The sequence below is a fragment of the Dendrobium catenatum genome, unplaced genomic scaffold (genome assembly GCF_001605985.2).
Source record: "Dendrobium catenatum unplaced genomic scaffold, ASM160598v2 fragScaff_scaffold_1557, whole genome shotgun sequence".
In the NCBI taxonomy this organism is placed as follows: Eukaryota; Viridiplantae; Streptophyta; class Magnoliopsida; order Asparagales; family Orchidaceae; genus Dendrobium; species Dendrobium catenatum.
This window is the reverse complement of record NW_021320019.1, coordinates 5,356,354-5,372,417: the sequence shown is the minus strand read 5'-3', so window position 1 is coordinate 5,372,417 and position 16,064 is coordinate 5,356,354. Positions and strand designations below refer to the sequence as shown.

At 37.1% G+C, this 16,064-nt stretch overlaps 1 protein-coding gene across 4 annotated transcripts in view; it reads right to left on the bottom strand.

Moving 5' to 3' along the window:
• LOC110111588 (chloroplast envelope membrane protein) overlaps positions 1-15,791 on the bottom strand; it is a 52,248-nt gene extending 36,457 nt beyond the window's left edge. For 2 of the 4 annotated variants that reach the window (XM_020843516.2, XM_020843518.2), the window contains exons 1-3: positions 14,901-15,791; positions 4,973-5,058; positions 4,019-4,192 (exon numbers count right to left, since the gene is read on the bottom strand). In XM_020843516.2, coding sequence (XP_020699175.1) covers positions 4,019-4,192; positions 4,973-5,058; positions 14,901-15,506 — 866 coding nt within the window. In that variant the 5' untranslated portion in view covers positions 15,507-15,791. The remainder of the gene's footprint in view (positions 1-4,018; positions 4,193-4,972; positions 5,059-14,900) is intronic. The other 2 variants (XM_028700567.1, XM_020843519.2) reach the window with 1 other exon arrangement.
• Positions 15,792-16,064: the final 273 nt, after the last annotated feature.

Sequence of the window (16,064 nt, the reverse complement as noted above, 5' to 3'; positions counted from 1 at the left end):
GAGTGTTGCCCCAGAAAGGTCAACCTGTTTCCTACTTCAGTAAAAAGCTGAATGACATCCGACAACGATATTCCACGCACGAAAAGAGTTCTACGTGGTGATCCAATCCCTTCGATATTAGCGACACTGCTTGCTCCTGCAAGAGTTCGTCATCTTTTTGGATCACGAGGCTCTGTTATATCAACTCCCATAAAAAGCTGAATACACGTCATGGTCGTTGGGTAGAACTCTTACAAGAGTACACTTACACCCTTAGGCACAAAATGGGAGTTAAAAATAAAGTTGTCGATACCCTCAGTCGTCGTATGTTGACTACCACTAAAATGAAGGCAGAATTCATTGGGTTTGAACAAGTCAAAGAGGACTAATTGGAATGCCCCGACTTCAAGGAAATTTACTCCCTTTTGTTTACAAGTAACACACACCTTATTGATGATTTTCTTCTTGAAGACGATATATTTTCAAAGCCTAAAAGCTTTGTGTCCCTAACACTTCCCTTAGAGAATTTCTAATTTGGGAACTTCACACCGGAGGTCTTGCCGGACACTTCAGTCATGATAAAATTATTGAGGTTGTAGAGTACTGTTTCTTTTGGCCCAACCTCAAGAAAGATGTGGGTAAAATGGTCAGTGGGTGCCACAGTTGTCAATTGGCCAAACAACGAAAATAGAGCACAAGTCTTTACACCCATTTACTAGTTGCCAGCTGTTCATGGCAAGATGTCAGCATAGACTTCGTCCTAGATTTGCCTTAAGACTTTTTGTATGAATGATGACATATGTGTCGTAGTTGACTGCTTCTCCAAGATGGCATATTTCCTATCCTATTCTAAAACATTCGATGCCTCTCATATTGCCAAACTGTACTTTAATTAGGTCATAAGATTACATGGTTTACCCAAGACCATTGTATCTAATAGGGATGTAAAATTCACTAGTTACTTCTGAAAAACTCTCTAGCTGAAAATGAGCACCAAACTACAATTCTCCACAGCCTTTCATCCTCAGATTGATGGCCAAACTGAAGTGGTCAATAGTGTTGAGATCCTTAGTGGGTGAGCACATTAAAGATTGGGATTCCAAACTCCCCACAGCTGAATTTGCTTATAACAATTATGTAAATCACTCCATCGGTCTGAGCCCTATTGAAGTTGTATATGGGTACAAGATCTTATACCCATGTGTCCTAAGTATAGAATTTTTAAGTCTGCATCTTTATTTGCGTCGCATTTGCATGAATTACATAAAGAAATTATACATCAAATTGAACAAAGCAATGCCAATTATAAGCTTCACGCTGATCTTAAACGCATATTCAAAACATTCGAAGTTGGTGATTTAGTGATGGTCCGGATTCATTCGGAACGGTTTTTGAAAAGAGATGTTAAGAAATTACATGCCAAAAGTTCTGGACCATTCAAAATAATCAAGAGAACTAATGATAATGCCTATGTGGTGAGTCTGCCTGCAGACTTTGATATTAATCCCTCTTTTAGCATTGAAGATTTAGTAGTCTATAAAGGTCCAGAGTTTAACCCACCTAATCCACTAGAAACTGAGCCTTATGTGACCCCACCTTGTAAGAACTCAAGCCTTCCTCCACTTCCAAATATTTCCAAAATACCTACCGCGGAGGCAGTTGACATGATTCTGAGTGATGAAATCATTTTCACAAAAGAGGGTGGACAAAAAAGGTATTTGATAAGGTGGAGAGGTAAGCCAGAGTCAGAAGACATTTGGTTAGAGCGCGATGAGCTACAACGGATTAATTCAGATGCACTAGAGATTTATGAGAGCACCCAAGACGCATACTCGATGGAGTCGAGCCTTTTTCAACCCCGGGAGAATGATGAGGACATCCGACTATGGAAAGTACTAGAGATGGGGTTGACGATCTACGGCCACGATCGCACCACTTTATTTTTGAGCTATCATTTATATTAGGTTTATTATTATTATTATATGTGTATTTCATTTATTATCATAGTTTTTATATTTCTACCCTCACTTGAAGGAGTGGTTGTTTGTGACCCTTAGGGGCACTTTTGCCTTTTATCTTGCTATTATATTTTGGCTATTTAAAGCCACCTCCTCTTCCTTTTGAGGGGATGATGACTATTATGAAAAGGAAATTCTGCAATTGTATTTTGGGAGAGCATGAGATTTCTTGTGAGAGTTGAAGTCTCTATGTAAGGGCAAAGTACTACCCGTCAGCAGCAGGAAGCGTCCGGACTCACGGTCCAACTCCTCCTTCCCCTCCAAACCCCCGACCACCACCTCCTTTCCATCCAAACCGCCGACCCTAACTCCACTTAGCCCCAAGCCCTACCCCCTCCCATAGCTGCCGGCCTCCCTCGCCCCAAACCCTAGCCGTCGGCCACTTCCACCCTTTTATTGGATCCAAAATTTTCCTAGCCTTTACTACTTTCCTAAATTAGATCATGATGAGATTGGAAGGATAATTAATTCAATTTTGAATCAATTTCAAATTTGAATTCTTTCCTAATTGACATGAGTTATATTTGGAAAGTCTCTCAATCAAATCAATTTGAATTTGAATTCAAATTAAAAGAGATATAGACATTAAATCTCTTTTAATTTAACTTGTTTTGCTTGGATACTATTTGAAATTCTCCAAAATTCCTCCCTCCCTCCCTTAGCCGCCGGACTTACCCTCTCTCTTCTCTAAATACTACTTCCATTAATGCTTCTAATTAGCTCCCCAATCAATGCCCATTAAAGGTAGCCTCCCCCTCTTTTCTCCTCTCCTTTATTATAAAGAAATTAAAATCAAGTTCCCTAATGATCTCCACCATCAAATCTGAAATTTCTTTCAGAAATTTGAGTTGATTCCCTCCTAACCAACAACACAAATTTGAAATAAAAAATCAACCCTCTTCTCCTAGCCTTGGCCGACCACCCAAGCCACCCCTCCTCTATATCTCCTCTCCTACGCTTGGTACCTCACCTAAGGAAGAAGAAGCAAAACTTCTCCCTCCCCAACACCTTGTTAGTCCTCCTTACTCATGGATGGCCGATCCTGAACGTGATCACGGCTTTGTATTCGACGACCAAGGGTTCATTGACATCCACCGATCTCCTTTCTTCGACGTTAACCTAGAGAACGACCTCTCCATTAAAGATTACGTGGAATGAATCCTCTTCTCCTTTGCCACCGCTATCAATCAACGACAACCTCCCGTTCAGTGACAACTTTTTTCTGAATCTTGACAAAGGTGAACTCTTTCCCGAATCTTATTTCTTCCAAGTCCCTCTCAATTGTGGCATCATAAAGATCATGCAAGCTTTCTCCGCTTAACCAGTCATTAAGAGTGAGAGTGAGGGATCTTAAATAGTGAATATTCTAAATGTTAATTAAGGAATTTCTTTCGAAAGCTCCGCATTAAGCAAAATCTGATTTGATTGATTATTTTGTGCTCTAAATCTTTATCATGTAATCAATTGCTTGAACTAAATCATTTCTTTATTGTTTTAATTCATCGTTTAAATAGTTGGAAGTGACTAATTGCTCTTGCTCTTTCAAAAGCGTATAATTTCAAAGGTAAAACATCAACAAACACATTTAGTCCTACATCAGCAATACTAAGATTATTCCTAATATCCATGCCAAAGGATATAGAAACACTAGAATTTGAGTGCATAATCGAGTGATCACGCCACAAAACTAATTCAAAACACTTTTTCTATAATAGCATGATGCATAAAGCTCAAGGTAACTAAAATAATTGATTGCTGTTTTCCAGTAGTTTTTAGTAAGTACATCAAGCGAAAATGAGCTGATCTCATTTCATTCAAACTAGCCTTGGCTGATGATATTTGAACTCAGATTCTAATGGAAATTATTCAGATTGTGAAAACAACAAGATCCTCCTCTTTGCAAGTTATGACAAGCCAAGAGGATGCGTACACATGTAAATTTAAACTTAATGTTACATTTAATGCAGAAATATTTCGACCAAAATCCATTGTATAAGGTGCATCAAATGAAAATATCTTACGCTTTTTGCCGTAACTCCATCCAAAGATCTTCATCAGAAAGAGGAGGTGATTTACCAATCTCCACTTCCAAACGGTACCTTGCTCTTTCGATTCTCAAAGTCTTAACCATCTCTAATTTTTGTTGTCTTCTGACATCAAGCATTTCAGCAGCAAGAGGCACAGTCTTCACATACCTATTTGGAATTGCATACAGAATTATGTAATCTGAAACCAACTTACATTTTCATAATTGCTACCACCCCATGGATTTCTATAAAACATTTCAGAAGTTAAATTTCAAATTTTGGTTTGTCATAAATGTTAATTAGTATAAGCTTAGCAGGTCTTCAGATTATTGCCTTCCTATGCTAATATCATCTATATTGCTCAAATGCCTAAAAGAATTTCTAACCATGTGTCTTACCAAGAAAATCTTTGTCCAACACAAAGCATCTAGCTGGATAAAATGAGATACTAATCAAAAGATCCCTATCCAGAAAAGAGACATTGGAGCAACCTCCCTCAAGGTTTGATACTCTTAAATATTCCATGATGGACAAAAGCCCAAAATTACGTAGGAGAACAGAACATCTTAATACAAGCAATAGCTTTTGTTGTTTTCATCACATACATGTCACCTGTCTCGTCCTATGCTGATCAAATCTTATAAGGAAGACCAATGAATTCTGCACGTTACACGCCTTCACTGTTATTTATTAGCATGACTAAAGAATGATTAAGAAGTCAATTAACACTGAAACCTTCTTGTCTTTGAATCAAATTAGAAGGCAAAAATATTTGTCAGCTCATGCCATTTGAAGCTAATATCAATGCTCTATCACTAATCTTTTTCCCTAATGATATTTTTGTGCTGGAATGAAAAAAAGCATAGTTCCAAAAGTCTAGGAGAGAAAAACATCACCAGGTAAAAATAAACCAGAAATTATGAGAACAAGCAACATAGAGGAGATTACCTGTCCAAAAATGGCATGAGAACATAGTCATGAACCAAAAAACTCACAAACCAAGGAATGAGAACCAACAAAGCAATGAATTTTGCCTGCAGGGAAAAAAATGTCACATCGTAAACCATCTTCGTTGCAACTTTACAGATTTGCAGTTAATACATATTTACTTTTGGCATTTTAAAACTATAAAATACTTCAATATTTAAAGATAAAGGGGTAGAACTTAGAAAAAAACAGACAATGTCCGACTGTAGTTATAGGCTTATAGCTCATCAACATCATAATTATCTCCAACAACCTTGTATTCCTTCTCCCAACTATTTAGAAGCCAAACAAGGACTAAAAACTTAAGCACCCATGTGAACACATTCAATGTCCATCTGTCATGGATTTTAAAATTGACGTATAATCTCTTTTTTCACTCCACATAACTCCCAGATAGTAAATTTTCCCATAAACTTTAAATAAGATTTCCTCATTCAATCCAATTTATCATAAAAATGAAAAAAAGGGTAGGAACTTCGTGTTCAGCAAATTTGATGGCATCCCAATGGCTATTCTCAACAGTAGATTCACCTCCAATGAAAGATTAACTAGGAAGTTTGACAGCAGAAAAGCACAGCCCTGCCTGTTCAATAGCTTTCTATTCTTCTCTCCTAATTTTCTTAAGAGAACTTCAAAAGGAATTGCAGATGCTAAAATTTAAGAAGAAAGCACATTATGCTCAATAAACTTCAAAGTCTACAAGATCACATCCTGCACCTCATTTATAATGCACATAGGTGTTTGCATTGACTATTAAAGAGATGAAAAAGGATAAGAACAAAAGACTTCTAACATGGGCCAAAGGTAAATTCTTAGTAAGTGGTCATTTAAATGCATAAGAATTACTGAATTGGATATTAAAGATCCTTTCTACGAAAATATGGGAAAATAAAGAATTCAATATTCAATTTTTCTTTAATTAAAATTTTCAAAGAAAAAAAAAGTAATGAAGTAATTGAGAATCCTTGCAATGAGATTCAAAGATTGAGTTTATGTGCTAAAGAACTGAGTTTGGACAACAACTTTAGATCAAATCAACCAAAAGACACTTAGATCAAATCAACCAAAGTTTGAGGGAGCATGTTAAGTAACAATATTTTCAATTGGAAACAAAAGACAGTGCAGGAACGTTGCAACAATTGGGTTAAATATTTGTAAGAACAATAGAAAAACCAACAAGACGATCATAAAGGTTTATAAAAGAAATGGAAGAAAACTTAAGGAAAAAAACACATCTTGAATGCTTTATTATCCTTAAATAAAGTGTTATAAGTATTCCTAAATAAAGTTTTAATACATTTTTTTTTATTTATAGTTTAACCTAGTCAGTCAAATAAATGACCCAATGGGTTTGATTCATTTAATTGTCCATAAAATAGTACTCATATAGCTGTAAGCATGGCTATGGAATAAAAAATTTCTCCTTTTCTCTTCTTTCCCTCTTGTGTCTTGGAATTTGCACCTACTCAAAAGGTGTCTTCACTTCTTGCTCCATCAAGCATAACAACTTAGTGCTCTGGTTAAGTTATCCTCACCTTCCCTCTTCTCCACTCAGTCGCAGCCTTCCAGCTCATCACCTTCAGTCTGCAGCCTCCCAATCAGCCGCCAAACAGCTCCTTCCAGTCAGCCTTCCTTCTCTGCAAGAATCTATCTTCCATTCACCTTTCCATCCAGCAAACTCTTCTCCATCCACCGTCCAAACAGCACCCTTCCTTTTTCGTTTTTCTCAATTGTTGTTTTCCTGTTTTTCCCAATTTCTGTAGTCCGCCCAACCCCTGCAGCACGTAGTTCATCAAGTTCCGGAATCCCCGCCACTAACTCTCTTGTTGGCCCCATTTCCTGTTCCCTTCTTGGCTATCCGGTTTCACATATGCACTCATCATGAAGAATTCTAATCTTGCCGACACATTGATTTCCATGCAAACGCATCAAGAATCACAATTTTCAGAAATCCATAAATCATTTCAGCAAGCTGACGTGCAATTCGCATCCATTGGAACCTCTCTACAACAATTTCAAGTCTTCATGGACTCCGTGGACAAGCTCCTCGACAGCCTTTGCATGGATCGCCACACAACCCCTTCTCAAGAACCACCGCTGTCTGCCGTAAATCTTGGGTTCAACCGCCCATTTGTCTTCCCAACAGCAGCCTCCGTTTTTCTCAGGTTTTTTGTTCCTTAAAAATATGAAAATCGAACTTCCTTGCTCGAATGGATCTGATGCGGAAACATGGATCGTTAAAGCTCAAGAATATTTCAATTTTCATTCCACTCCGGATTGCCATCTTGTTCGCATTGCTTCATTTCATCTCAAAGGCCTTAACGGCTATATGGTATCAATGGATTCGCATTGAAGGCCACAGTCCTTCTTGACCCGAATTCATGATATCTTTAACGCAACGTTTTGGCACTTCTTCTTACGAAGCTTTGCATAGCAATCTATTAAAATTAACATAAACCTCATCCGTTCTTGAATATCAAACTTCTTTTAAAAATATTGTTTTTTAAATTTCAAATTTATCTTTACCCTAATTAGATATTTTATTTATGGTCTTAAACAAGAATTATGTAGGGAATTTTTACTTGTCAAACCTTAAACTCTCTTAGATTCCATGGACTTAGCTCAACGACATGAATCAAAATTTCAAGAATTCTTTTCCCATCCAATATCCTATTGGTGCAAAACACAACCTAAGTTGCATTCGGCCAAAACCCCTTACCCTTCCTTCAACCCATCATCTACCACTCCTTCGCCACCACCAACTCTATCCACTAAAACACTTTCACTTCCTATTCAAAACTTTCCCCAGTTGAAATTCAATTTCATCATGACAAAGGGCTTTGCGTTAATTGTGGTGCTAAATATGACCCTCAAAATCATTGCCCAAATAAATTTTACCTTTTACTTGGAACAGATGATGAAAATTTGAATGATATTGGTTCTCCTACCCCAAATTCTAATACACTTGAATTTTCTCTTGAAATCAGTTTAAATGCTTTAGCCGGACAATTTAATCCATGTTATTTTCAATTAACCAGTTCCATTAACAATCATGATGTTCATATCCTAATCAATAATGGGAGTACTCATAATTTTATTCAAGACACTCTCATTTCTCATCTCAGTCTTCATAAACATACTACCAAGTATTCTAAGTCTCAGTGGGAAATGGACATTTATTAACATGTAACCCAAAACGTTTTCAAGTCCCAATTTCTATACAAGGTTATCAAGTTTTTCTCGTTCTTTCCATCCATGGCATTGATATTGTTCTAGGAATGCAATAGCTCCAATATTTAGGTTCTGTTCTTCAAAACTATCACGATCTTACCATGCAATTTTCATATCATAATCGTACAAATATTTTATTCGGGGATCTCAATTGTTACCTAATCCAATTTCTTTTAACCAGTTTCGAACATTGATTTCTAATTCTCCAATAATACAAGTTTTCACCATCCAATCTGAACCTTTAAATAATGAGCCTCCAGTATCTTGAAAATTCTTTAGACAACACACTTTCTTCCATCATTAATGATTTATCTCATTCTATTTCAGGTTTAATATGGCAATTTAAACATGTCTTTCAGAGATCGCAAGGTTTACCTCCTCCACATCCGATTGATCACCATATTAATCTACCACCACAATCCAAACACGTTAATATTCGCCCATATTGCTACCCTCATTGTCAAAAAGATGTAATGGAACACTTTAGTCATTGAAATACTACAAGGAGTTATTCGTCATAGTCATAGCCCCTTCTCCAGCCCAATACTTCTCGTCAAAAAACGTGATGATATTGGCTAATTTTGTGTTGATTAGTGTGCCCTAAATGCTTTAACTGTTAAAAATAAATTCCCTATTCCTACAGTTGACGAACTCTTAGATGAATTACATGGTGCTCACTTTTTTTCTAAACTTGATCTTTGTTTAGGCCTCCATTAAGTTCTTATGCACCCAAAAGACATTCATAAAATAGCTTTTCGTACTCATGATGGCCATTTCGAATTCTTAGTTATGCCTTTTGGCCTAACTAATACACCATCTACCTTCCAATCTTTAATGAATCAAGATTTTTGTTCTTATCTTTGCAAGTTTGTCATTATTTTTTTTATGATATCCTGATATATAGCCCCACTATAACTCTTCATTATGACCACCTTCATATTATTTTCAATGCTTAGTCACATCACTTATTTCTTAATCTAAATAAATGTGAATTTTGTAAATCCTCCATTCAATACTTAGGCTATATTGTCTCTTTGGGTATTGTTTTGGCGGATCCTAATAAAATTAAAGCAATGAGTGATTGGCCAATTACTTCATCTATACACCAACAGACCTGATTCGCTCTGTTTTGGGTTAACAAAAATTACCATCATTTTACATCTAACTATGCTTCTATTGTCACTCCTTTAACAAACCTCCTTAAACATAATGCTTTTAAATGGGATATTAATGTAGCTAATGCTTATAGTACTCTTAAGTTTGCCATGACATCAGATCATGTCTTAAAGTTACTTGATTTCACTAAACCTTACATTATCGAGACAAATGCTTGTAATACAGGCATAGGCGTTGTTTTATTACAAAACAATTATCAAATCTCTAACTTAGCAAGAATCTTAGTTCCTGTTTCACACTCATCTACTTATACAATAGGTAAAAGGAGCCAATACCTCTTAGGAAGAATTTTTAATACATATTGATCATAAAATCTTTTGGGAACTTCAATCAATCAATCCCAAATCCTCTAAACTCCTTATCAACAATATGACCTTTGCAAACTTCTAAGCTTTAATTTTCATATTGAATACAATTCAAATAAATCAAATATAGTTGTAGATTCTTTATCACGTATCCTAGATAACAAAAAGCCAATTATATTTTCCTAACCTTCTTTTCTTCCTTTAATCACTCATTTCTATTTATCATTTATAAATGACTTAAAAAGGGAAAACATCACTTCACCAGCCATCCTTCATCTAACTTCACAACTAGCAAATGGTGATTTGTCAAAACAAGATTATCAAATTAGGGATAATATTCTTTATTATAAAGGCCGCATCTATCTCAGTAAAACTTCCTCCCTTAAAAATCAAGTACTTACGAAATTTCACTCAATACCTCTAATCGGTCATGGTGGCACCCTTAAAACCATTAAGCGACATTCAGCCAACTTCTATTAGTCAGGCCTTCATAAAGATGTTGCTATTTTTGTCATCAAATGTCTCATATGTCAAGAAACAAAATCATCCACAATGACTCCTGATTATCTTTTAACACATCTTCCCCTTCTATCCCAAATTTTGAAAGATTTATCTATGAATTTCATTATCGGATTACCAACTTCAAAATGATACACTGCTATTTTCATCATTATCTATTGCCTCTCTAAATATGCTCATTTTGGGCTCATTTTGGACCTCTTCCTACAAATTATTCTGCCTCTATGGTAGCTGATCTCTTTGCTCATATGGTAATTTTCTTGCATGGTTTTCCTTAAACAATAGTGCTCGATCGAGATAGCATTTTATAAGTAACTTTTGGCGCTATTTGTTTGCTTTAAGTGGTACTGCATTCCATTACAATAATGCTTATCATCCTCAAACAGACGTTAAAACTAAGGTTCTCAACCGTTGTTTAGAACAATATATCCGTGTTTTTACTTCTACTACTCGATGATGATCTAAATTTCTCTGTTAGGCTGAATTTAGTTACAACGCTTCATTCCACACCACTATTCAGATGACTCCTAACCGAGCTTTATATGGCAAACCCCCTCTCTCCATCCCAGCATATATCCATGGAACATACAACATAGCTTCTCTCAACATATTATTATTCGATTGTATCACACTATAACGGACCCTCCGACATAATTTGCTTTAAGCTTAACATAAAATGAAACTCATGGTAGATCGCCACCGTCGTGATTTACAATTATGCATTGGCGACTTTGTCATGGTAAAACTCCAACCCTTTCAACAAATCCCGGCAGTTAATCGCACCCATTCGAAACAAGCCAAACGTTACTTTGGTCATTTTCCTTTGTAATCTGTTATTAGTCATGTGACTTACCGACTTACATTTTCACCAGAAAGCAAGATTCATCCGGTTTTTCATATTTCGGTTCTCAAACCCTTCAAAGGAGACCATCAAATTACTCCATCTCTGATATCACTCATAATAATCAACCAATCAGTTTATCATATATAATTCTTGCTTCGCGATTAATTCAACTTCATGGTCAGCCTATTACATAGGTACTCTTGCAATGGACGCTCACTAACCCAGAAGATGCAACATGGGAAAATTTTTCAGCCCTTACTACCTTCTTTCCATCTCTCAACCTTGAGAACAATGTTATTTTTCATGGTGATGGGAGTGTTAAGCAACAACATATTCAATTGGACACAAAGATAGTGCGGAAACATTGCACGAATTGGGTTAAATACTTGTAAGAATAATCAAAAGAAGTCAAGACGATCATAAAGGTTTATCAACAAAGAGGAAGAAAACTGAAGGACATAGACACGTCTCCACAAAGATAGACAAGCTACCAAGCACTATATGTATTCCTAAATAATTTTGAATGCATTTTCTTTTATTTAGAGTTTGGCCCAGCCGATCTAATAAATGATCCAATGGATTTGGTTCACTTAATTGTCTATAAATAGTACTCATATGGCTATAAACATGGCTATGGAATAATAATATTCTGCTTTTCTCTTATTTCCTTATTGTGTCTTGGAGTTTGCACCTATCAGAAAGGTGTCTTCACTTCTTGCTCCATCAAGAAGCATAAAAGGTACCACAGCTTATTCCACTAGTTTAGCAACCATATGCTTAACAAACTAACAATCCATGCGGACCAAAAAGTATCATAAAGAAGTGGCAATCACGATTCAAGTGCTCGATCTCCCGGATTTGTTGATCACGATCATCACGCTCATGTCTACAAGTTTCACAAAGCTATGTAGTGGCTTAAAAAAATGCAGCGCCTTGTGTGATAATAACTATAATGTCATATGATCCTAGACAAATGCAACAGCACAAAAGTATATGAAGTGAATTCTAGAAATGTAATATGTAGCAGACCATACAAACCAAGAAGTATATGTGTAAATGCAATGCTGAGAACAGTGCGAATGAAAGCTGATTTGACTACTAGGTTGAATGTGTCATGCAATTCAACTCCAAGGCATTGGTGAAAGCCTACAACCACAAGCCATGCTTTATACCTGTCAATGTAACCATCTGGCTTTAAGTTTGAAAAAAACACTCGTGACTAACAAGATTTTGTGTGGGTACAGTGGGCACAAGCTCCCATTTTCCATTGCAATTATGGGCATCAAACACTTTAGACATGGCCTAACGCCATCCGACCTTTGATGCCTTGGGTGATGGAGAAGGGTTTAAGCTCAAAAGAGGGCGTAATTAGACATCGGTTTGAGTTTTTGTGCGGGTTTATGAATGTTGTTTTAGTTCGGGTGGTCGCAAAGTGATGGTGCAAGGGATTTATTGAGGTTGGAGCTTGAGAAGGTGGAGTATTGGTTGCACTATTTGGTGCCATAGAGGAGAAATTGTGGATTGTCATGAGCTGACAAATTCGCTCAAAGTGACCTAGCTTGAGTTGTGGAGGTAGATTGATCAACCAGTGGTATGGATTCAGTGAGTGAGATTTAAGCCATGTGGGATGGATAGCTAGTATTGGCAAGTGATCCATGGGAAACAATGTAGTGTTGAGAATTAGAGGACCTAAAAGAAGCCCATGAATGTAGGGTTTCAAGGCTATGACGAAGGAGAGACATAGCGTCTTATGTAAAGGAGAAGATGTTTTCAATAAATTTGGTATGATGAGAGACATGTTGTGATGGCTACAGGATTAAAGCATAGATAGACACTACTGTGCGAGAGAGTATCCAATGAAGAAGCAAGGGGTATAGCAAGGAGCTATATTGTAAGGGTAGTAAGGAGGAGAGGTGCATAGCATAGACTCATATACTTAAAGTTTGAAGTAGTTGTAAGGTTCTCTAAAAAGTGATAATGACCAATTTATTAAGTATACTTAAAAATGAAATAGACAAAAAATGAAAATAAATACTACCATTAGACAAGGGAAAGGGAAATATGAGTAAGCAAAGAGAGAGAAATTACAATAATGTGATAATAACAGCATTCAAAATACCCATTATGTTTTGCAGCATGGAGTGAGGTGGGTGACATAGGGGATCACGTGAGATGATAGGAAATGACGAAATGCTTTATATTTAACACCATTGTAAGAGAGAATGGTGATAGTTTTATGGTGAAAAATTTTTTCAACCAATGGAATCAATTTTTAGTACTTCAAGAAGTAGGGATTCTTGTTTATGAGGCTACAGCCATGTGTATTTGGTGCAGTAATTGATGCGGGCAAACTAGACAAAAGAGTCACAGTAGGAGAACACTTAGGACAACAAGAACATAACTCGATTCAATCTAGAAAACCGACATACAAACAAACATCAAAACAAACTAAAAGTCGAACAAACAAAACAAAATTTAAAAATAAAAATACTATCCTCAGAAGAACCGGCAAGCGGTTTCCTCACATGCAACGAAAAGTAGGTAAAATATGATAAGTGCTTAGGGCTTGCAAACCGAGGGTCCACCATAGCAACTAGGTCCAACGTCCAACCAAACTCCTCCGGCAAATGTCACCAAATGCTGCCAACAAATACTTCCAATAGCTCAAGAAGAAGGATACAAGTGGAGCGGAACTTGCGGAGAGAAGAAGAGATTAGAAGCCCAAGACGAAATAGAGGAGAGAGGAGAGAAGAGAGAAATGGAACAAGCTCTCAAGCTTTTCCAAGAAAGGAGAAGAAACCCAGATTTTTAGAGACTTATCTCAAGATAATCAACAACCTTCTCATGGCAAAAATACCTCATATTTATAGGAGAAAAAGGGGAGCCAAACAGCCAATTTCCACCTCCAACTGTACCAATCAGGTAAGGGAAAGAGGAAGGCCAGCAGGCAACACAAACAACACCCGAAAAGCCAGCACAGGAATCGGGTAGAAACAGCCACGGGAAAACAACCAGGGAAGAACCCGAAGAGACAACACAGGAGACCAGAACCAGCACCCAGAAAAGGGAGGAGAACCAGCCACAGGAATAACACCAGTGAGAAACCGAGGTGACACAAAGAATGGGGAGAAGAACAAGTTCCAACTCCACATAATGAGATGAGATGTGCATAGTAGGAGATGTCTTCACATAAAGCGGCGAAAGTTCATGTGAAGTGAGTCGCAAAGGTGGACTGTTGCAATCACAATGATGAATAGATTTGAATGTGCGGAGAGGAAGGGAGGAGCATGATGGAGTGACATAAGCTCATTTGCAATTTGGAGGACATGGTGTGAGAGCATTTTGGTTGGGTTATAGATGGGCTCGCAGAGGATATCAAATAGGATAATTGGAACATAATAGGCAGAGGGAGGAGCAACTTGGCACATGCGGGCATGCAAAGTCCAACGAAACATTGGAACAAGGGAGAAAGAGGTTGTTTGTTGTGAAGGTGAGGGAATTGGGAAGGAGGAGAGAAGGGGGTTAGAATAAATGCCCTAATAATATATATATATATATATAAAATTAATATTTGAGTAATACTTTCTTCTCTTATGTCTTTCTCGTTAATATGAAGGGGGTATATATACTTATTTTGATATTTATCCATATTCCATTAAATCCCTTTTTCAAAAAAGTTCAAATATACAGAATTTGTGTGAAAGATGAAAATGTATTGGACAAAATAATGCAAACTAAGTTGTTTCCTTAATAAAACCAGGATCATCAGAGGTTTAACGTAACTGCTGCATATTGACAATATTGATTCACATACCGAGCTTGTTGACGCAAATTGAAAAACTCTGTCTTCAAACAAAAGCTCATAATCATCCTTCCCAGTAATCAAATTCCGCATAGCACCAGCAAAACCCTTCTCACGAATTATCTCAAAAGGATCACTGGAGACCTCATCACTGGCTTCCGATCCATCCCCACCCAAATCTTCATCCCAAGAAGAATCAACTGCATCCACCGAACCATCTCCAATCCAGTCCTCCCAAGCTCGCACCTCAGCATTTCTTGCATCTTCCTGTGCTTCCCTCAGCTCAGTGATCACCTCAGCCCTTCTCTTCCAAGCTTCAAACTTTTCATCCTCTGACACCTCTTCTCCCTCGTCGTTGTGTCCAAGTACATCCTCCTCCTTCCAACTACTCGACACCTCATCATCATCTTCCAAAAACAACCTTTCCCACCAAGGCCTCTTCCGTTCATGACCCCTCTTCGCGGAGAGTACCAATCGTTGAACCCGAATTCGTCTCCGCTTCCAAGCGAAATCACAAACTCGCAGAGCTTCGCAGACTCCAAACTCGATTCCACACTTGCCATCTCTAAACAAGAAAACATTTCCACAAAAAACCATGGAGGTGCTCATTAAGTACATTAACCGAACCCCACATCTTTCACGCTTACCGGCAATGGAATCCTTGTAGCATTCCACACCGGAGCTCAAACCCTAGAAAAACCCTGGATGAAAATGCTGATTGCGACTCTGCTCATCCTCCACGGGCTCTTATTCCGGTATTCCGTGTTGTTATCTGTAGTAAAAATAATTGGAATTCGAGCAGCGGTGGGTAAATGGTATGAGAGCGGGAGAGAGGGAAATGGATAACGTAACGGCTCTCAAAGCCACAGCACAGAGGAAGGATGCACACGACGGCGACGCCGCTAGATAAATGTTAAGGGGACTAAAACATGCATCCCACAAATATTTATATACCTAATATCTTTTTTTTTTAATATTTATTTATATAATATATATAATTTAAAATTATATTTAAAATATCATTAATATTAATTTATTTAAGTGAAATATATTTATAAATACATATATTTTAATATCTGTTAGATATTTAAATAAATATTGATATATTATCGAAAAATTATCTTGATCGGGCATGAATCTCAAGGCAAAAATCAAGTTGGAAACTTCAAAAATTAA